This window comes from Porites lutea, chromosome 6 (genome assembly GCF_958299795.1).
Source record: "Porites lutea chromosome 6, jaPorLute2.1, whole genome shotgun sequence".
NCBI classification, from domain to species: domain Eukaryota; kingdom Metazoa; phylum Cnidaria; class Anthozoa; order Scleractinia; family Poritidae; genus Porites; species Porites lutea.
The window spans coordinates 12,450,273-12,471,536 of record NC_133206.1 but is presented as its reverse complement, the minus strand read 5'-3'; the positions used below and the strand labels follow the sequence as shown (position 1 = coordinate 12,471,536).

General features: G+C 37.7%; 1 protein-coding gene across 2 annotated transcripts; it reads left to right on the top strand.

Moving 5' to 3' along the window:
- The first annotated feature begins 5,855 nt into the window (after positions 1–5,855).
- On the top strand, positions 5,856–20,576 carry LOC140940261 (eukaryotic translation initiation factor 3 subunit L-like). Of its 2 annotated transcripts, XM_073389163.1 has the most exons (22): positions 5,856–5,926; positions 6,108–6,162; positions 8,078–8,181; positions 9,078–9,112; positions 10,700–10,779; positions 10,968–11,029; positions 11,876–11,939; positions 12,657–12,730; positions 13,238–13,318; positions 13,977–14,045; positions 15,073–15,249; positions 15,877–15,960; positions 16,279–16,365; positions 16,768–16,830; positions 17,657–17,727; positions 17,859–17,958; positions 18,085–18,158; positions 18,700–18,757; positions 19,092–19,130; positions 19,244–19,336; positions 20,058–20,138; positions 20,264–20,576. In XM_073389163.1, the coding sequence occupies exons 1-22, from the start codon at positions 5,894–5,896 to the stop codon at positions 20,291–20,293; spliced, it is 1,614 nt and encodes a 537-aa protein (XP_073245264.1). In that variant the 5' UTR covers positions 5,856–5,893; the 3' UTR covers positions 20,294–20,576. The 2 variants fall into 2 exon arrangements, with proteins under 2 accessions (XP_073245264.1, XP_073245265.1); XM_073389164.1 differs by lacking the exon at positions 13,238–13,318.
- The last annotated feature ends 688 nt before the right edge of the window (positions 20,577–21,264 follow it).

Below are 21,264 nucleotides of genomic sequence, written 5' to 3'. Positions count from 1 at the left end.
GACAAAGCAAGACTTTTTATCTTATTTCAGCCAAATGTGAAGGGAAAATCCCCTTCGGCCACCTTTCATAAACACAATTGGCCAGTTTGAGCCAGTTGCACGTGAGAATGGGAATTGTTTTTGGGACGCTATCGTTTCTCTTTATTGCTGGGCTATTACTCTCTCCTCCGCAAAGGCCTTTTTGTGTTGTAGGGAGGCTAGGAAGAGGAAAAAATGATAGGGCGCAGGGGACGATGAGAAGCGGAAAGAGAGGAAACGAGGCCTTTTCCCTCTACCCATCGTCCACCGCACGGTTACCACTTTTTTTAATTATTGCTATTTTTATTGGAATACCAAGCGGGAGCCTCTGCGGAAGAGCCTGAGAGAGGGTTGAGCAGAATCCATCAAAACTTTCCCGGTGCAATTCGACCCAGCTCCAACCCAGTTTCACTAGAGACCTTAAAATAGCCAATAATCTCACGCGGCTTGCTTTGGTCATGAGGTCAACCCTATCAACTGCAACGTAAGAATCGAGACTGATCTAGACAGATGGTACAACTTCGTTAGCAGATGCACGGGACATGCTTTTTATAGCTCATGATACAAACAGGTCCCTGCCATCAGAGCCCTCTGTTATCAGGGAACACAAACAGTATCGTCGTGAGTCATTTGTTGCACCGCTTTACTCGATGTATTGCCTGACTTATTGGGGACTTTAAGATCCAACGAGGCGGACGGCAACGAGAACGTAAAAAAAAAAACAACAAAAGGTTTAATAAGCAAAACAACAACTTTCACTTGCATCACTCTTTTTTGTACCTTTCTTTCCTGTTTTTGCAAGACTTCGACGTGAAAACGCTTAATTCCGTGTTTTAAAGACGGGACGTAAACAAGCAACAACGAAATTTTATTTCTCTTTCTGAGCTTGAATATGGTCACTTGAAATTCAGCTTCAGAAGGGTGCCTACATTTGACAGTGGGTAGGAATAATCGCTGTGAAGACTAAAAGATCGCAAATTCACTTTTTAAGCGACGCTCTCGTTGCCGTTGCGTCGTTGGATCTTGAAGTCCCTATTCTCTAGCCTGCGCGGGCGTGCTCTTTGCGCTCTCGCGCGCCCTTATTTCCACTCCCCCTTCCCCTTTTCACGCCCGCCACGCAGGCTACTTATTCTCTCGTGATGGCGGATTATTCCACTGCATGGTTATGCTTTGCCGCAAAAAAGGGAGATTTCTTAACCGTTGAGAAAGCGTGAAAAGGGTAAGGGATTTCAATAGATGAGATATAAACAGGGCATAGTGTAGGGTCTGCTTTGACAGTTGACGGCCAGATTTTAGATTTAATTATGCTCGGTCAAAGTCTTAATCCTCACAGCATTATCTACCAATCCTTTACCAAGCTAGAAAAAAAATTGTGGGAGCAAACGGTATTTTAACGCGAGGTGAACGTCGTGTAGGCCTACCGATTCCTTTTTTCGCTAACAGACATGACCGGTTAGAAGAAGGCTAACTGGAGGTCAGCTAGCCCTCTTCCGGAGTCGCTTATGATTGCTCTCCTCTTTCAACGACAAAAGGCGTAACCAAATACCATTTGAGGCCACTATGTCGGTGAATTATGGAGAAGATGAATGAGGTGGGTACTGATAAAATCTGACTCTTTCTACTTGAATACAGCGAAATTCGAAAGGGAAACGTAGGTTCCTCCTATTAATTCATCTGCAGTACTGTTTATTGTACAAAGAAAGTGAAGAATTCTTTTTTTTAACACCTTTTTTCCGAAATTTTTTTATCTAGGTTTCTTATATGACATTTTCACTCTACAAAATTTCATACAAATATTTTAGTGGAATGAAATAAATAGTATCAGGAATATCAGAATGTACATTTTTTCCTTTTACACAAACCTGACCTTTTCCCATGATACGTGAATTAATGTTTTTGTATCAGTATTAACCAATATACAAAAACAATTTCGTACAAACTATTTATAAAGTCGATTAAAGTGTTACAGTCCTCAAACAAAATCTGTTAAGGCACATAACAAAAATGCCCAAATTTTTTGGTTGTCCTGACGAAAATGCACAGTGTTGCCAAATGAAAAACCGCTCTCCCACTCCCCGTATCCAATATTGCCTTGGGAAACACAACAAAACTCTATGGACACATACTGTGACGCAACTTCGTTCCCAGGGTTCTCTCCTGAGGGACTGGTAGGGGAGAACCCTGGAAGCGAGGTTGACTGTGCCGGTCCCCAAGGTGTTCGTCTTGGAGAGAGTTGACTGTAATCTTGGTTTGCAACCACGCGACAAGGCGGCCATGTTGGGGGTCAATACAATAGAATTTCTTCTCGAAAAATTTACGTGGAAATAGAGTTTAGTTGCCGGCCCAGAGGAGAGGAATGCTTTTGTTCTTGACCTCCAACATGGCCGCCGTGACGTAACGTGCAAGCCAGTAATACAAATTGGGATAGGGGGAGGTAAGATACATGCCTTTTGAGGGTGGGGAGCACTGGATCGAAATTCCTTATCAAAATGAGTTACTTTAGGAGTTTAATGTGTGTGCCTTAGCAACACATTCACCTTGTACTTTGCATCTGTAACGGGAGAAGGAAGTCTTAATTGCCGGCGTGAGATTGTTTTAAGCTAGAACGCTATAGAAGGTTTAATTTAATTAGGAATCCAGCCCAATCAGACCCAATATGTCCCGAATTGGTAGATCTAAATTGGAAAAGTGTTCAAATTAACTTTTATCTTTGAGGATTAATCTGAGAATAGCTTGCACTGTTATCACAGTGTGTCTCCTTGTTCTATTTCAGCGGAATTACATGGAGGCCCCATCGCTATCACCTCTGTTACGATATCATCTTCCTGAGAATCGCTCACGGCCGCTTCCCTGTGATGACAAACACTTGAACTTTTGACGACAACGAGCAGGACTACTAAAAAAGAAGCACCTATAACAAAACCAACGGTAGAGACCACAAGAATATTCGGTGAGAAGTCCGCACCTTCTGAAGATGATAATTTTGCTTTTCTTGGAGCGTCTTGTGATTGTGGATGGGATTTCACCTTCGTAGTGTTACTTCTTTCACCTATCAGGAGAGAAGATACTGATCACATTACAATAACTCAGGCACTGTTAACCTCATCAAGGTATAATAGTTCCACTTTTCGTATTCGTATTCATTCCAACACCAGGTAATAGCCGGTGTCAGATGGTAACCTTAAGAGGTTGCTTCCTGTCACTTGATGGTAGCAGAGTAAAATTATTGCACCCCGCCCCCCCCCCCCCCCCCCCTCAAGCTGCTTTGCTATGCAGCAAGGGACTGAGAACAACAAAAGTTTGAAAACCTTTAAGAAGGCATTCAAGCTGTTTTGACAAGCTCTTCATTGAAAACTGCTCCGAAAACAGACGAACGAAACTGACCATTTGAAGTATTTCGCTTTTAATTAGCAAGTTCAGGGTTTTTGGCGTTATGATAGTTTGTTACTTGAACAGGATTGAAAAAAAAAAACTGAAAAATCCTGCCAAGAACCACTTATTAGCCTACAGTCTACATGTGTCCTAGTTCCATAAAGAACCGAAAGGACTAAGATGTCTACACGTAGGCTACGATTTACTTGTTCCTTGGGGAGCAGGTCGCCCCTCCCTTTTTGCCTGTCGTAAACGGTCGTTGCCATTTTAACGGTCGATGCCACCATTGCTAACCGAGCCTTTAGTCCTGATAGATATTTTAGATTCCCTGGAATAACAAGTTTTTTAAATAGTCTTAGAAAGAACCAATCTCGACCCAGAGCTCTTCTGCGCATGTAGAGGAGAGAGATCACCGTAAGCACTGGGGTCGAGAATGAGAAAGAACGACGTAGAGGTCCAAGTTGAATTTACGATAAAAGTTATGGAAAGGGCCAGGGTCACTTGTCGTTGATGTATCAGATAAGAAAGACAGTTCGATAGTTTATGTGCTTAAATTTATATTTTCTTAAATTTTTTTGTTGTGGTAGTGTAGTGTTTTTAATAAGGGAGAGAGATTAGGATACGAAAGGTCCGGCTTCGACCCTGGGTTGAAATTTTCTTTCTTTTTAATGGAAATACTCTTAATAACGGGTCAAAAAAATTTTCTAAGTGTCTTAAAAATGGCAGCGATCGTTTGCTGTTTGCGTCGGCTCTACTTTCCATCTACTTGCTCTTATATTACCCTTGCTTGTGATAAAAAAGGTAAAGCATTATCGACTGACTCAAATTTTTGTCACCAAACTATATAAGACATTAAGAACGGACTTCTATTTTTGTAGAAAAATAAATTATTTCTCGTTTATCAAATAGGAAAGAACAAAGTAATTAGTAAGCGTAGACGCGAAAACAGATCTTTCTTTTCCTTTTGTATTGCATGTTTATCAATACAAATGAACTCTACCTGCTGAAAAAGCTTAATGTTTTGAAATGCAATATAAAATCAGTTTTACGTGGAAAAGACTTTGCCAAACTACAAGAGTGTTTTCTGAATAATTCAGTTGTTCTCATTCAGCAAGAAAGATGGGACTGATTAGGTCCTTCACAAGTGCTAATATCAAAACAATGAAATCTACAACATTTAGACGGGATTGTCCGAAACAACTTTGTGAATAACTAAGCAAAGATATCAGATACAGATAAAAAAGCTAAGGTACATCGTATTGGACTCGAAGAAATAAAGTCAAAAAATATATTTGATAATATCTGATATCATTTCTCTTTTTTTGACACTTTTGTTTTCGTTTGATATTGTAAAAATTTAATCCTTATTTGCGCAACCCCGTGATAAACGTAGCATTGAATTGTTGTACTTGGATCTGATGTTCTGGTTTAAAAAATCCGAGAAGGTTTAAAAAGCTTTGAGCTTAGTCTGCCACTCGTATCAAATCCTCTTTTTTATTGCTTCTGTCGGTTTCTTCCCTAATTTGATAGTCCTGGCTGATAATTTTTAAGTTGAGAATCTTCAACCTCACATACCTTGATAACCCGTGTTTTTCTTACAACAGGAAAAACAATCTTCAAATTCATTTTTGCATTCAGAGCAAGATACATGTCGATGTTTCGATCGGTCATAGTAATTTCCATCCGTGCAATGGACACTGCCAACCCCGGCGCCCGATCTACCAACAAACAAGGAAGAAAGCAAACAGTTCACGCCTATAAGAAGAAGCTGAAAATTACACTTCATTATCGTGCAATGGATGAGGTCACGCAAGGATGTTGTGATTATCCACAGCAATAGGATAGGATATTCTACGAGCTTTGAAGAAATTACCTTATCGGCTGTCCAATTAGTTCCGCTACCTCCTCAGGCTCCCGACTTTCTATGACGTCATACCCATGTTTCAAAAAAGACGACGGAAATCTGGGAAATTTAGTCTTAAAGTTGCTGAATTTGAGGGCCAAATTTCCGCACCATTCGCACTGTTAAAAAGGACGCTTTGTTACTAAATACATACCTAAATAAATACCTGATCTAGAGTAAAAACAACACTTAAAATACCCTTTCTATGTATTATGTAAATTTTAGTACCCTATTCTTGAAAAGTTAATAAATAAAGGCGGCCATCTAAGGGGCTGTGAGAGGTTCGATTTTGTTGTTGGCGTGAATGCTTGACGAATGTCGTTCAAAAACCCTTGCACCGCGAGCAAAAGTTCCGTCGAATTTCACGAGTCTTGTCGTCTATTTCGGTTCGCCCTAACCTGAGATCAGGCCCAATTTTAAATTTTAGCGGTTCTCATACATGATTTAGGTCCGCCCCCAAACGATTCAGGATACTTTTCGTGTTCCTTATTCAACGTATTGCGCTTCTCCAAAGGCCAGGTAACCAAGCCACTGTGAGAGACACGAGGACTTTGAGTTTTGTGTAAGCTTAATATATATTTTTTTGGCAAGGTATTTGTGATGTACGATCACGAAGAGTACGGAGACGGAGAGGTAAGCTCTTAAATAAAAACATGGAATAATATTTTAAATGTGAAATCTCTTGATAAATGGTAAGATATGACTTATTTTGATTTCAATTGGAATGGAAGTAAAATGAGTCTTTTTATTTGTATTATCCAACTGCTCGTAATTTTCTTTCTCTTCTTCAACGTTTTCCTTTTCTTTTTTTTAGTATAGTGTGCGTGATGGGGCTCCATATGGTGGAGAATATGAACCTCCGATTCATGGTAAAGAAAATAAAGCTTTTTTAATACTAGAAGTGTATATGACACGAATTTTTTTAAAACGTAAACTGATTTTTGTCTTGAAATTAGTGTAATTAACAATTCTAACCGTTTTAAATGTGTCTCCCAAAAAATTTTTATGAATTTTGGCGATCAGAAAACTGCTTTTTCCCCTTCACAAATGTCCCAGAGACTGGGCACGAGTAAAGGATCAAAGAAAGGTTGATGACATCATGTGACATCAGTTGATTTGTTCAGCCCTGGTCATTATATTGCTTTGTGTTTTGTGGAATTAAGGCCTGGTTCAGACGCCGTACTTTTCATGTGCTGAACCTAACTGAATAAGGTCGACTTTGGAGTGACACTGGCGCGACATCTGATTCAGACGGCGTACCGTGTGTCAAACCTAAGTTAAGTTCGACAAAAGTTTGACAGACTCTGTCGAACTTAACGCTTTTGCCGCACCAAACTAAAACTGCCATACCAAACTGATTCAAATGCCGCTCTTTTGCCGCACTTAATTCGTCAGTTAGGTTCGGCACATGAGTGGAGTGGCATCTGGACCAGGCCTAAGCCATTTATCAGACTGTAACAAAGGTATAGCCACATGATTGGGGAGTTATCGACAACAACAATCCTTTGTAATAAGTTGCCACCATCTTTTAAATTATCAGATACATTCTTGACATTCTTGCAAATCATTCTACATTATACTTATAAATTTGGCCGCCCAAATTGACTGACATTTTTAAAGGCAAATTTGTGTGTTTTAAAGACAAAAAAAAGGTTTTACAAGATTTTTGACAAGTTGAAATCTTGGATAATGTTCATTAAAAAAATATTACATCGTTTTCACTAAGAATTCTAGTAGCAGGAGAAAGGTGTAACATTAAAGGAGAATATTGTGATAGAGGCCCCATTGCTGAATAAAAGAAATAGTCAGAGGTTACTGAACATTTGCCAGGGAATTCTGCGTAGTTAACAGAGAATTCTCTGATCTCTGATGCCCAATTAACACCCTCGGTGGTAATGATGAACAAAAGTGTGGGGTTGTAGTTGGAGTTTCTTTCCAAATGTTTCGGGCCTGACCCTTCAACAGCAGAGTTACAAGTACGTTAGTCCTTGCAAGGTTTGCGTACGCCATGAAAGAAAAAATGAACACTCAATAAAATTTGTAGTCTGCGTGGCTTAGAGGAAATGCAAGTTAAAGACAAGCCGCACAGATGACTGGTTCCAAGTTGAACAGTCAGGCGCATCTCAAGGTGCTTCCTTTGTGTGTTTTCCCTGTTGAGCATAATTCCGTGAACAAGAGCATTGTTGATTGAGTGACCAGCCATGTTACAATGTTCCACAACAGGGAAACCCGGCAAGTTCTTCTCGATGCTTCGAAGGTGCTTGCCAAAATGTTGTCTCAGTACTTTCCTTCATCATTACTTTAATTTTTTAATTGAACATTCTCGTACTTACTTTTTAAAGTGTCACACAGCTTATCAGAATTTTTTTCTCTGTTATTTGTTTGAAATCTTGGATACATGTACATATTTTACATATTTTAAGAATTAAAAAAGACAAATAAAGAAATTTGTGTCATATACACTTTAATGGCAGGTTTCTGACCGGCAAAAGTAATGAAAACATTAATAGCCAATTGTGACAAAAATGTTGTCTCGTATTCTCCAAAACTTGTATTGCAAAATAACTACCCGACAATTGAAGCTGTAATTGTGGGTTGATAGCAGACATTGATTAATGCCATATTAATTGTTGTCTGTTTAGAGTACTTACAGACAGAGATTTAGCAAACCTCTAAGTGGCATTTATAAAGCTGCAGAATGTGACAGCCTCTTCTCTATTCGCCAATTTTTTTTTTTAATTTAATGATTGTGAAGTTCATTTTGTAAACCTCTTTTGTTTTCAGGTCAGATGTATGATACTACTCCAGAAACGCCCACTTATACGTACAGTGTTCCTGAAGAGATCAGGCGATTCATTCATTTCTTTCACCAACATGTCACTGAGCAGGTACATGTAATTATCAGATACAAAAGGTTTACTTCATGGTAAATTTATAAAAAGACTGACCTTACCTTAATTCATTTCACAAAACAAATTATACAATGTATATTGTACACCACCAAACGCCATTGCTAGGGCTACATACATGTAATAAAACATACCCTGCTTGACAGGTGTACACTGGCTAAATAAATTGGCCTTTTACAGTAAAGAAATACCATAAAATTCCGAAATTAATCCCTTCCATGTATAAGCCCCTCCAAATAGAAGCCCCCCAAACTTGTAATGCAAAAAACTCTCCGTTAAATCGCCCCTCCAAAAATAAGCCCCCCGGGGACTTGTACTTGGAAATTGCCCTCATAATTAATACAAAGTAAAACAAAGCAAAAACAGTAAATTTCCTTCCAACTATAAGGCTAGCCCAATTGATTTTGAAATTCAAAGTTCCCTCCATATACAAGCCCCTCCAAATATAAGCCCCTCCAAAAATAAGCCCCTCAAAAGGGCCTTTGAAAAATGTAAGCTCCGGAGCTTATTTTCGGAATTTTACAGTATTTTAAAAGTGAAATGGATTCACGGGATTTCAATGGTTTTTATATGGTAAATAGAACATTAAATGGGTGCTTGGAGATACAAAATTTCTCTTCTTGTGTTGAACATTTATTTTTCGTTACTAGAAGATAAATTTTATATTTCTGTGTGGCCAAGTAATATCCTCTATGTCTGCTTTAAAACATGGACTGTTTATCAATCAACAATTAACTTAGGCTCTTATTGTTAAAAAAGTCATTTCAGTTACAACTGCAGTGTTTGTGCTTGCCCATTAAGTTACTCACCGCGGCTGCATATTTACAGAAAAATTATCACACACAACTCATATTTTAATATTTTGTTTTCACCAGAATGTTTATGAAATTCAATCCATTTATGAAACAGGGTAAGTGATACAACTGGCATGAAAACCTATAAAAGCCCCGCCACCCTCTAATAAACCTTTCGCCCCCTTTTATGTATTGTGATCACAATAGTACGGTGGCCCAGAAGGGTCACACATGCAAATTAAAAATGTTGCTGCAAATTAAAAATAGTACATGCAAATTAAAAATTGTACATGCAAACTAAAAATATTACCTGCAAATTAAATATAGTACATGCAAACTAAAAATTGTGCTGCAAATTGAAAATAGAAAACATATCGATGCAAATTACAAATTAAAAGTCCGGGGTGCGCAGTATGAGTCATGAGGACCTGGTTCGAGCCGCGCAACCTGGCCTTACAGCCGTTGGCCCACTCATGTTTCATGTTTGTAATATTTTTAGTTTGCATGTACAATTTTTAATTTGCATGTCCTATTTTTAATTTGCAGGTAAAATTTTTTAGTTTGCAGCAACATTTTTAATTTGCATGTGTGACCCTTCTGGGCCACCGTACAATAGGGATGACAGGATAGTTCATGTATAAGAAACGTACATGTAACTGAATCAAACTGACAAGACCTGTACAAAAATTTTGGTTTTATCAGATTAAGTCAATAACCACAGTAACAAGATTAAAAAACTGGGCCCAGTTGTTCGAATGCCTGTTAGCGCTAACCTGAGGTTAAATATTAATGCGGGTTTCTTTTTCTTTTTATCAAAAACACTTTCTCGGATAATTTTCTCTATTCTTTTTAGAGTATCCAATCATGAAATTGTAGATAAAGAGAATTAAACTGAATTTGCTTTTTAAGCTCTCATATTCGAGATCAAATTTCGCACTAACCCTGGGTTATCTTAACCCAGCTTCGAACAACCCGGCCCTGATGTTTTATATAATACAGTGCAAACCCTTTGTCAGAGTGAATCAAGGGATGGTTGGTTATGTGTGGATTATATATCGAATGGTGGAGCAATGCTGTCAGTGTGAACATAGTACATGTAACATAAAAACATAGATAGATTGGTTGAATGAAAGCATTCATTGATTACATTAAGATTTAGAACACTGATTCGAAGGATAAGTCGCTGTTCTAGATTTTTTTGGCTTTCTGTCTTGCCTTGGTGTAGGGAGAAACTGCAGATTGCCATGGTTTGGCTAGATTGAGTTTGTCCAAAGTCAAAATTAAATGCTTGGTTGCATTTTCACCAATTTGGCAACTTTCACTTCAATTTTAGTCACCAAATTTGTGTTCTACTCACCATGATGACCAAAACTGTTAAAACTTGGAGTTGGCTTTGATACATTTCACTTATGCAGTCCCCAGTCTGATTTTAACTGTTTTGATTTACGCACATTAAAGTTTGAAGTGATGATTTGCCCCAACATTAAAAAATTGTTTTATGCTGAATAATGGTTATAAAGCCTCCCTTCTATGAAGCCTCTGGTGATTAAGTGTCATGATAGTAAAAACAGCCCAGCTCATTCTCATTCAGTTCATTTGTGGTTTAGTCAGTCTATCTTCCTCCCCTGTTGATCCTTCTGTGTCAGAAATATCCTGATTGCTCATTGCTTTTATTACTTTGCTTTTCAATTTAATCAATGCAGCTTCAACAAATTAACTGAAAGGCATTATGAAAAGTCTCCATGGCCTGATTCTGAATATGTTGCCTCTATTGTGGATGGAGGTAAACTTCACTCTTTTAACAGTCAAACTTGATTAAGTTTAATCCAGTTCTGTCTTTGTGATTTTGCACTGTCTTCTTGTATTTTGCAGTTTTCAGCTATAGTTTTATACTGCGTAGTGTGTTTGGTTTGAAATTAGAAATATTTACTTTCAATTTAACTGAAATAATGATTATTATTTTCATACCAGACCCTGTGTTCTTAATTCTTTACAAAGAATTATACTACAGACATATCTACAACAAGCTGAAGGTAATGAATGCCTTTGCTAATAATCTAGTAAATGTGCCTGAGGTACTAATCACTAGATCACCCTGTTCCCGTGCAGATCCATGTCCCTTCCACCGCTTGTGACATCATTAGTTTTAACGATCAATGACAACTTTATCAGCTAATGTGTGCAGGGTAAAAAGATCTTACAAACCATACCAGAATGAACACGTTTCAAGGAGGCCGGAGAAAAAGGCAAAAAACCATGTAATGTTGACCTGAAAACTCCTTTGAAAATCTTTTTCCACTACCCACCTACCTTTCCTTTTATCTAATCCAAAGATCCTAAAAGCTTTCCAAAAGACTTTTCGCACCAAAATGAAGCTTACTAAATGCTTAGCAGCAGAAAAAAAAAAAGAGGCACTAGAAGCGAAAGGAGAGGGGAGGAGAGAAAGCGAAAAGTAAAAGTCAAGACTGCTGTGTCACTTTTAAACCCCAAAACTCTCTCAAAATTTTGCTTTCCATGCATGCCCCAACTTTGCACACTAGTCTTGTATATTACATCTGGATCAGAAGGCCATGACGTGTATAACTTGTGAACAGCTTTGTGGTAAGTAGCTAGATTGTGACCAGAAAACAGCCTTGCTATTGTAGCTTCAAAACATGATTTTGGGCAAAATTCATGCCAGGAGCAAATGGGTAATGTACAGTGTACCCAGCAGAGCTCGCTCCAGCTCCCTTCTAAAGACCTAGTACAGTGTGCATTTAAAATGTTCTTGATTACATAAATTTATGCTTAATATATAATTGAGCCTACCCATTGGGCTTTTCAGTTAAGTTGGAATGATGGTAACAAACTAACCAAAAAATGCCATTTTTTTATTTCAGCCTACACTGGAACATCGCTTTGAATCATATTTTAACTACTGTGACTTGTTCAACTATATACTGAGTAAGTTTTGTCAGTTGGTCAACTTGTCAGTAACTACATGCATGATCTACTACTTTCATGTTCCCCAACCTGCTATTTGTCTTCCCTGAAAAATTTTGCATAAGTTTTGTTTACAATTTCTCAAGGGATAATTGTTTGTCCCAAGAATCACAAAAAAGAATTCCTCTACTTTTATTTCTAGTTTTGTCTGGAATCACTTTACTTTTATTTGTGCTTTTGTCTTAAGCCTGGTTGTTACAAAAAGCCCAGTATTATCATCTAGTTAGAACTGGCACAAATACTGCAAAGGTGGTATCACTTTTATTTTCCAGTAATTGACAAAAAGCCATGCTACATACATTTTCACAGAACATCTGGGTGTTAAGATAATAATTTATGGGCCACTTTCCATTCAACAAAAAGTCTTGTCTGAAATTTTGGAAATTTCACGTGCCCAGTGGAATGGAACGTTCTGGTTGCTCAGATTGAAACAACAGTTTTGTCGAATGGAAAGGGATATTTCGGTGCAACTGCCCAAAATGACCAGACCAGTCAAAGTGGACCACCTTAAAAGGAGGTCCCAAATATTCCAGTCAGACTGATTTGAAATGGTCTCTTTTATTTGCTGATTTCTAACCAAAGAATTTTATCTCTAAAATATTGAGCTGAATGGAGAGGGCCTTGTTACTTGGCTGATGGGATGATGAGAGAAAAATATATTTTATCTTTTTTTTTCAGACACAGATGAGCCAGTTCCCCTTAGTCTCCCAAATCAGTGGCTGTGGGACATTATTGATGAGTTTATTTATCAGGTTAGCCTTTGAAAGAATAGTCTTTTATTCAAAAGATTTTCAACAAACAGGAATGTAATTTAATGAACTGGTAGCAAAATTGTTGTTTTTCTGTAATCTGATCGGTCAACTTTGTCTAAGTGGCCCCGGGTACACTAGTCACGCTGTAATCCTTATTTTACATAGTGTGTAATCCTCTGTGGAAGCCATGGCTTGGTTGTGGGAATTACCAGAGCCATCAGCTCAGTTTACCATCTCACGGGTGCTGCTGGTCACACCAGAGGCTCCCTGATATCCCAGGCCTCCATTTGCCATACCACATGGTCTAGTTGTTAATGTAATTTATTGTTAGGGGTCAAACAAGTCTTTGTTTTGAGATGGCTTTGCAGTATTTGTGTAGCTTCCCTCTGTTTTGTAGCACTTGTAGACAAAAATGGGATTTTATTCAATTTATTACTTTTTACATATATTTGTACTGTCAGCAATTTCTCGGTGCCATAATTTGAGTACTATGTCTTACCATTTTAGTTCCAGGCATTCAGTCAATATCGATCAAAGCTCCTAAAAAAAGGAGAAGATGAAGTTGGAACACTCCGAGCCAACACCAAGGTAAAAAAAAAACCAAACCAACAAACAACAGCAAAAAAACATAAACAACAACTACAACAAAAAGATGGCTTATCCTATTGGAGTTTTTGGGCATCGTCTTTAAAGGGGCTGTGTCACAGCAGTCCAATTCATTTCGTTTAATTTTGCCAGTTACTCACCCTCAATGAGTATGGAACTTAAAGTAAGCAAGGAAATTACGTGGAAATGACAAAATCAGAGATTTGAGACAAACTAATATGTCGCCTGAGCATTATTTTTGAAGTTGCAAACAGCAGAGTTCAACTTTGAAAAACTGTTGGGCTGAACAGTTTTCAAAAACCCTCATTTCAATCCGTTGCAATCTTCTTCAGTTTTGCCCATCTGTGGCATCTGTTGTATCTGCTGTTTTATTTTAACCTTCCTTTAATGTTTTAAGCGGTTATTTTTATGTTTCTTTTAATTTAACGGGCATTTTGCAATAACCTGATTTGGCTGAATTTCGTGACACAGCTCCTTTAACCACAGACTTTCAACACTTAAAGAGGAAGTGGTAAATGACTCCATGTGTAAAAGGCGATGTTTAACACTTTTTCCTGCATACAGTGTCAGTACATCCCTATGTACAATGTACATGTAGCTCCTCTACTGTGGTCCTTATCATTTAGCTTCTTTCTTTCAGATCTGGAATGTTCACAGTGTGTTGAATGTATTGTATTCATTAGTAGAGAAGTCCAGGATCAATTACCAGGTGATTATCATCATTTTATATTGTTACTAATCAGTAAATACCTGTAAGTACTAATGTTATAGGTTTGAGTCAAGACCAGATTGGTTAGTAATCATACACTTCATCAAGCAAATTAGACAACCATAACATCACGAGTATGACTACCATTAGAATTATGTGTCAAAAAGGTTTTTTTTACCTACCAATCATGTCTAAAACCAAATTTGATGAAGGTAAATGGGTTCTCCTCTTTTGTTTATTTTCACGTAGACTGTCCCCTAGAAGTATAAATCTAGTGCAAAAACTTTTTCTACTTCTGTTGGATGTGAAGCTGCTCCACTGGAAGTTGTCATGTTTTATACTGGGTATACAGAAGCATGTGGCTAAGCTGATCAAGGCTTGAAACACCAACCTTTTCAGATTTGACGTATATATATTTATAACAATTATGTACATACACTAAATGGAAATTCTTGCTCACAAATTGGTGAAGAGTTATTGTCTATGAAAGTATTCAACATGTAGACAATGGAAATGGTACAGTGGTCAAAAACTTATCTCTACCTCTTGCATGCATGCTATATGTACATGTGTTTCTAAATCTTTGCTGGAATTTGGCATTTCACTTTGCAGTGAGACTGTTGTAGGTAAAATATGTTCTCAGGTTTAAGCAGTAAACAACCCAGTTTGATCCAGAATTTCCTTTGTTTAATGGCCCTAATTATTTTTAAAATTTTGTATTTTAACGTCTGCCTTTATTTTACCAGTGGATTAATCTGTAAACTAGCCATATGGCTAAGCATATTTACCACGTAAAATAAAGTGTTTATGTCATAGGAGGAAAATGAATTCCTGTTTTAACCTGAGAACAGATTTACCCACAGCAAAACAACTAGACTTTACATTGTGCAAAATCTCTATGTTAACTTAATGTCATCATAATGCTGTCAACTTCACTGGGGAACCTTTAGAAAATCTACAATGCATGTACAAAATCCACCATCAGTAGAAATATAATGTGATTATCACCTCTCATTAATTTTTGTAGCTGGAGGTATACAACCAAGGTGGTCATCCTGATACAGTGGCAGGCGAGTTTGGAATTCAGCCTCTCTACAAGATGCTGGGTTACTTCAGTTTGATTGGTCTCTTACGGCTACACTCGCTTCTTGGAGATTACTTCCAAGCAATCAAAGTTCTAGAGAATGTAGAACTTAATAAAAAGGTGGGTTACTTACCGGTAAGCACCTGGTAACTGTCAATACGGCCATTTTGATTAACATTACTGATTTAAGTGTTGTGGTGTTATTTAGTTACTTCTTGCTTGCTTTATAGGCTGAAAAGCAGTTTGCAGGGTGCAAAGAAAGTCAGTTTTACAGCTTGCCATTTGGGCAAGCTGTAGCTAGCATGTACTAGCCCAAAAGTCATTTCAATCAGCCCGAAAAAAATTTGATGAGCAGGATTGATTACAGTTCTTCTGTTATTCAAATTTCTAAAAAAATATCACTTGCCCATCGGGCAAGTTAAAAACAGAATTTACTAGCCCGATAGCAAAATCCACTAGCCCCGGGCTATCAGACACCACTGTCTTTGCACGCTGAGTCTGTATACTTATTTAGGCTAAGAATGCGCAAGTGGTCAAATGAAAGGTGCAGGGATAAAAAAAGAGAGCAAGACTGGGGAGAAATACAAAAACTGACATTTGTTTTTTCTTCTCTTGCTCCAACCACCAAAGACTGACGCTGGAGCTCCTTGTCCTAAAAAAAATTGAAAAGACAGCTGTTTTGCAGTCTACTTGCAGTACCACCTCATTGCTTGTGACTTAATTTCATGTTCACTGTTCTCCTTTTAGAGTTTGTATTCTCGAGTCCCTGCCTGTCAGATCACCACCTACTACTATGTGGGATTTGCTTATCTCATGATGAAAAGGTACCAGGTTAGCATGAAAAAGTGAAAGCAGACTGCATACTCTTACTCTGGAGTATTTGAAAATGAATTGCATCTTGTTGGAGTATACACGTGTAGAACACTGTTATTCCCTTTACCCAACTTCACATTACATTTCTTTCTTAAGGTCAACAAAAATTCTCTGATTTAAACTGTACTAATAGTTCTTAAAACCTTTCAATTCCATAAAGTGACAGTAAGGTTGCCCTTAACAGTCATTTTTTATGGCTGTTAATGTAAGACAACAGTGGCCAGTCATACAAAAATTTTAAGATGCATAAATTTATTTTGTATTGTTGAATTTCAGGATGCTATTCGCAGTTTCTCCAATATACTGTTGTATATTCAAAGAACCAAGAACATGTTCCAAACCAAGTCCTACCAATATGAACAGGTAGAGAATTACAGGCTGTGAGAATTGTTTACAATAATGATATTCTTAGACTAGTATGGTCATTTGTAGCTATAGGCCACCACTACACTTGAGTATGAGATCATCAATGACCTGGCTACAAATTGTGACCAAATTGTCAGGGACAGAACACTCTCTTTTTCTTTTAGCATGATGTAGGTGATAAGTACCACACCACAAGGAATCTAAAGTTGCACCTTTCCTCTCACAAACAAAATTTAGGTGTCTTGATTTTTAATCAAATTATTCTTGTTGGTAGTCATAATAAAGAAATGATTAATTAAAAATATATATTTTGAAACAAATAAAGAATGAATAAATTATTATTAATTTAGTTTTGATGTTATGGGTTCACGTCAGTGATCAGTCATTTTTTTATGTCAGATCATGAAGAAAAATGACCAGATGTATACTCTGTTGGCCATTTGTCTGACATTATGTCCACAGGTATGTCATGACTAATTTCTATCTTCAGTGTCTGCTCTTTTGTAAAATGATGGTTATGAAAGTTCAAGAGGATGACAATAAGCTGAAGCCCTAATACTCATAATTTTGCACCCTTCACTACTACTGCAATCACGGTCTGGTATTTATATAAGGCTAAGCATTAAGGGTTCCAGGGTCTTAGCAGCACACCTGCATTGTGCGAAAATTCAAAGAACCCCTCTCCCCCTCTCAAGTATGAGAGGTGGTTACCTAGGGCTAGTTAGTGACATAAGTACTCTTTCGATTATGCCATCTTGCACTTGCCTGTGGCTCCAGAAATTCAAAGTCAAGCGATTGTTCATTCTATGTGAGACATTGTTTTCTTTTTTACACTTTGTCTTAACACATAGGTAAACGTCAGTCTGCTTAGAAAACTGAAGACATTTCGCAATAGCCTACTAGTTTCCTTGAAAGATGACGTCTGAGGAACAGCTGCAGAAACTTCATACTAATGATATGTCACTACCCAGATCTGGGTCATTGTAGTACTTCTGATTGGTCATATCTCAAGAGAAATTTGCTTCAACCAATCAAAAGCACTACCCAGAAGTAGTGACACGACATCAGTATGGAACTTCTGCCGAGTAGTGTCATTGCAAAATGTCAAGTGTTTTCTCAGGCTAGAGTCTCCACAGATAAATACCCTTTCTGACTCATTATTTGTTTCTGTTACAGTAGTTATGATAATGTTGGTGTGTACTGACAACAATGATTATTTGTTATTTTGGTAAACAAAATGAGTAAATTTTGATCATGTAGAATAATATTAAGTTAATTTTTCTTTCAGAGAATTGACGAAAACGTTCATTCACAGCTTCGTGAGAAGTTAGGTGACAGGTTACAGAGGCTGCAGCGAGGGTATGTTTATTCACTTGTTAATTTCTGCTCATACTTGAACCTCAGTAGCACATCGTGGCTCTGTAAAACAAACACACACTTCTTCCTAAACCTAAGACTCATTTCTTATTTAGTGTTACTTTATTCCACAGAGATATGCAGATGTTTGAAGAATCATTTTCCTATTCTTGTCCAAAGTTCATCTCTCCTGTTCCTCCAAATTTTGATGCACCACCTGCTAATTTTAACAGGGTAAGTTGATACAAGTAAGCTCTAAGAGGGGCTGTGTCATGAAATTAAGCAAAACTCTAGCCTGCATAGTTAGATTGCAATATTTTTTTATAATTCGGTTTATAATTTCTGCTACCTTTTTTTCAGGAACCATTTAATCTGCAACTGAAGGTTTTCATGAATGAAGTTTCACAGCAATCTCTTATACCAGTCATTAGAAGGTGCACATTCAACTGGACTATTAATTTTTCCATTTTTTAGTGTACAATCTAATAATCCGCTGAAGTCAGTTGTTTCCTTTTTAGAAAAACATGCATAAATATGCAGATAAACCTAGTTTACTTGTATAAAGCTATAAGCCCCCTTAAGTCTCCTACACAATGAGTGAAGGTGGTTTGTTCCAAAGGGAACTTCTTTGCTGCAATGGTTGGGGAGTAACACACAAAAATTATAATTATTATTATTTTAGGGAATATAGTAAAAAAAATTAGTGAACTACCTTAATGGGACCTAGGGTGTGTTCCTTTGAGATAATCCGGATCAGGATAAGAAATCCGCGATCACTAGGATCATGGTAAATCAAACACTTTGGACAGGGATTCATCAGTTCACTTATCTACTATGATCGGAGTGATCTCTGATCACTGATCCTGATCCAGATCACCCCAAAGGAACACACCATTAAAAGCCCTTTGTCAGAGCAATTTGGGCTATATATCTAAGTAATATTTATTGATTATTGTTTTCCTTTTTAATTCCCAGTTACTTGAAGCTGTACACAACAATGCCCATTGCCAAGCTAGCAGCTTTTCTAGACATGGTGAGTTAGAAAACTTTTAGAGGCGTGGGAAGTCACAATAAGAGAGGGCATCTAATAAATAATGTCAAAGATCTAGTTAAACCACAAAACCTCCTCGTTAATCTGGTTATACGTAAAGACATTCTTTATGAATAGCTGGCAAGCAGACCAGTGACTGCACTTAGATGTGACAGAAACTGTCAATCCTACACCAGTCGTTTAGCCACCAGTAATGCTGCTCTGGCCAAGCAGATAGCCAATAAAACTTGGATAAACATGTACCAAAACAGTTCTACGTTGTGGCTTTTATTTCATGTGGTCACATTCTTTTACACTACGTCTGCTTTTCTTTTAGGATGAGAACCAATTCAGGACTCAACTTCTCTGTTTTAAGGTAAATGTAATTTGCCATGGTTAGACCAGTATATATGAGCACCATAGCAAATTTGATTTAAATTGCTGTTGTGTACTGTAGCTGTAGGCTGAATCTATTTTAATATTTTGCAGCACAAACAGAGAAACCTTGTCTGGACCAAAGGAACTGATGCTCTTGAGGGAGAACTTCAGTCTTCCTCTGAGGTGGACTTCTATATTGATCAGGTGAAAAGTGATTGTATATCTTATTTATTGAAAATTACTGTATAATCGCGGGGTGCTTACCATTTGACGACGATTTACCAGTTTACCACAGAATTGCCACATCTGTTACGATTTGAATCCAAAAAGGGGCGAAGTTGTTTAGAGTGAGTCTGGAACCAAGAAGGAACCGAGAAATTGGTAAATGGTAAGCAGCATTTCCGTTTGTTTTGTACCAGTCGGAATGAATGGACTACCACAAAACTTACTCCTCAATTTTCGGTTGAAATTTCCAAAAAGCGACCTTACCATTTACCTCCCATCCGGAATTTCCCAAATGTTTTGTCAAATCGTAAGCACCTCAGGTAGTATACAGAATTTTCAAGAGGGTTGGATGACAGTACCCTGGGTGTCATGCACTTGTTAAAATGAGAATGGAGAAAATAATATGGTGAGCAAGGAAGTTTGGAAGGAAATGCTTACAACAGAGTCATTGTTTGGCAGGTTTTTTATATTCACTTTGTTCTTTCTTTCTTGCGCACCTCTTGTATTCTCGAAAACCTAAATTCCTCTTCTTCTTTCATCTTCAGTGCCTGCCATGCTGGCATGAAGGTTTGCCAAGAGATACACAATGTATGGCCCAATTATTTGCCATCACTATTGTGCAACCCTAATGTTGGCTGCATTAAGTGTCCTTGATGATTATATATAATAAAACAGTCAACGATGACTTGCTTAATTTCAGGACATGATTCACATCGCTGACACCAAGGTTGAGCGGCGGTATGGAGATTTCTTCATTCGCCAGATTCACAAGTTTGAAGAGGTTAGTCAGAATTTTTCATGAACCTGATCACCTTAGTTGTTGGTCCAGTTCCTGAAAGATTGGCTTGTACTTATCTGGGGATTGTGTTCACCTTCATACATATGTTTTTTTTTTCACTCCTTTAGGTTACCAAGAATATTCAAGCAGTGCAGTGAGTTTGTAGCTGGGATACCATATGAAAAACTCAGACTGCAAAATTACAAACAAAAAGTGAAAGACCTACTGCAAAGTTATGTTTTTAATCTTTCAACGCGGTGGTTGTTGTGCTCTCCAGGAAAGACTGAGCTTTGTGGACTAGAACTCCATAAAAAACATTCTTTCCGATTGGATTACAGTAAATTGTAATTTATTAGGAAACATGTTATGCCCAATTCATGTCTTGATAGTGTAACTACTAAATAATGTAGAGGAAATGCAATAAATATGAATGAAAAATGTTAGTAAAGTTAAAAGTTTCTCATTTATGTTTTGAAACAATATAATGGTAAACGCATGAGCATGTAGGTACAGTATGAGTTATGGTTGGACTTGGGAGGATGAGCCACACTTGGCTTGTAGAAGCTTGTGTAACTCTTATGCTTCTTTCGTGGTTAGCAACCTCCCGTGTACAACCTTAACTCAATAGTACGCACTGAGCCATTTGTTGGTGTTCTAAAAACCTTCACTTTCAAAATGAGGCCATGTGAAAAACTTTTCTTGTGAAAACTGGTTTATTTCCTTGGGTACCAAAGGCTATTTCTTGTGTGATGTTTGCAATGAGATGCTTTTGGGGTCTGTCACAGCTGATATGTCTTTGCACAAAGGCCACAGCCATGAGCAACAAAGTTGTGAAATAAAACTTGTTTTCCATGCTCATGGTCACGTAAAATGATAGATGGTAAAATGATGACGTAAAAACTGGCGTCCAAGGCATGGTTTTATGTACATTAAAATGGGAACAAAATTCTTTTAGTTTAGGGGCAACTTAGAAATGCCCCCCAAACCCTTCCCCCTTGTTTCCCAAATTTTAATTTTGCCAAGTTCACTTGATTCCAGAAATACTTCTCAATGTCTTCTTGATTGTTCACTGCAAGCCTTCTCTCTTCACCACTTGGGTACTCACATATCGCACTTGCTTACCATTTGC